At 50.4% G+C, this 1,833-nt stretch overlaps 1 protein-coding gene across 1 annotated transcript in view; it reads left to right on the plus strand.

The window, feature by feature from the left end:
- The window catches only part of Trak2 (trafficking kinesin protein 2), a 54,187-nt gene that overhangs the window by 40,512 nt on the left and 11,842 nt on the right, over positions 1 to 1,833 (plus strand). Inside the window, exon 11 of the mRNA XM_026788849.1 lies at positions 844 to 983. Within this exon, the coding sequence (XP_026644650.1) occupies positions 844 to 983 (140 nt within the window). The remainder of the gene's footprint in view (positions 1 to 843; positions 984 to 1,833) is intronic.

The following is a 1,833-nucleotide window of genomic DNA, read 5'->3' on the forward strand; positions in this document are numbered from 1 at the left end:
CACACACACACACACACACACCAAGCTTCACACCACCCCGATGAGGAGAGCAGCTCCAGTAGCTCCAGTTTTGCTCTGGGCAGCATTTCCCTCATTTACTTGTCTGCCCATCGACCAGAGCCCACAGTTTATCAAGGCTGACAGTTAGGCGGAATCCCTGGTTCCTCTTTACGCAAGAATGTCTCACACCGGCTTTCTCAACGCGGCCTTGATGTTTGCCAAGGTTGATGGCATGGCAGGGCCTGGTACCAGTGTTGCCCCAGCCCGCCAGCCTCTGCCCCACCTGCTGGTCTTCCGGTGTTTACTAATGCAGCAGTGAGCGTGGACCATGCTGCATCCGTGTGTGTCCTGGTCTTCTTCCTCCACGGTGGCTTTGCAGCACATGGAAAAGAAAGAAAGAGGGAGGCCTCTGTCGAGTCTCTCAGAATGAGAAGTGGGGTGATGTACGTTTTAGATGAGCACACCAGCCCTGCTGACCCTGAAGAGCAGACACACGCTACACGTGGGAAGTCTTTTCAGTTAATGCGCTCTGAGCGAGCGTTTGCCAGCTGCTGTAAAAGGCTTCCAAACAAGGCGTGGGGAAGGGCTTGTTTAGGGTGATGGGACACACTCTCTAGACTCTTGATCTTGTCCCTTGATGGTTTCAGGTTCTGAGAGGTCATGTTCTTATAGTGCTTGCCCAAGACAGCTCAGATCCCTAACATGAATGTGGTTGAGTTTGCTTTAGAACCGTTTTGTTGGAATGATTTATACATAAATTAATACCCTCAGGGCTCCTTCTTCCGGGGCTCACGGTTGACAGGGTTGTCTGGAGAGCTTGTAACTGTGCTGCTTCTCCCCCTCAGCTTCATGACTTACAGGACAGAAACATGGAGTGCCTGGGGATGTTACACGAGTCCCAAGAAGAAATAAAAGAGCTTCGCAGCAAGTGTGGCCCGGCCGCTCACCTCGGCTTCTCGCAGGCTTATGGAGTTTTCACGGGGGTAAGAGACAAGAAGCCGCCATGTGCTTTAGAAGGGGAGAGAAGCCTGTGTTCTGTCTCCAGAGTGCGCTGTGGCTTATGATGCCGTCAGGTAGCTAGAAAAGAGAGACCATGCTTTGCTTCTGCTTCTGGGATGCAGTTATTGAGTCAGGATTTAATCTGCGTACCACATCTTCCTTATCACTCGTGTTAAAAGATGATAGTCTAGACTCGCTGCAGTGTTGGAGGTAAAGTCTAAGTGAGTTGGATTTTGATCTGTGTGCCACAGCTCGCTCAAATGAGGTTCCCCTACCTTAGACCCACCACTTAGGCCATGCTTTTTAATCTGTATGTCTGTTTGCTTTGCGTGTGTTTAATACACATGATCCATCACACGGGTGAAGAGGTCAGAGAAGAACTTGTAGAAGCTGGTTCTTTCTTGCCACCGCGAAGTGGATCCTAGGTCGTCAGACATGGAAGCAAATCTTTGCCTGTAGAGCCATCTCCCTGGCTTTTTTTTTAATTTACCCCCATTTAGAGTATGTACATGTCTATGTGCCTATCATGTGTCATGTGCACATATGGAGGTCAGAAGATAGCTTGTCGACTTGATGCAGGCTAGGGTAATTCAGGGAGAGAGACTCTCGATTGGGAAAATCCCTCCAGATGATAGGCCAATGGGCAAACCTGTGGGGTGTTTTCTTAATTAACGGTTGATATGAGAGGGCCGGCCACTGTGCTGGGCCACCCCTGGGCCACTGGTCCTGAAGAAAACAGGAGAAGCAAATCCCCACGGCCTCTGCACCAGCTCCTGTTCCCGATTCCTGCCCTGACTTCTCTGGCTGCTAGACTCATCATCCCTAAGGTGAAAT

This window comes from Microtus ochrogaster, unplaced genomic scaffold (assembly GCF_000317375.1).
Source record: "Microtus ochrogaster isolate Prairie Vole_2 unplaced genomic scaffold, MicOch1.0 UNK8, whole genome shotgun sequence".
Lineage (NCBI taxonomy): Eukaryota > Metazoa > Chordata > Mammalia > Rodentia > Cricetidae > Microtus > Microtus ochrogaster.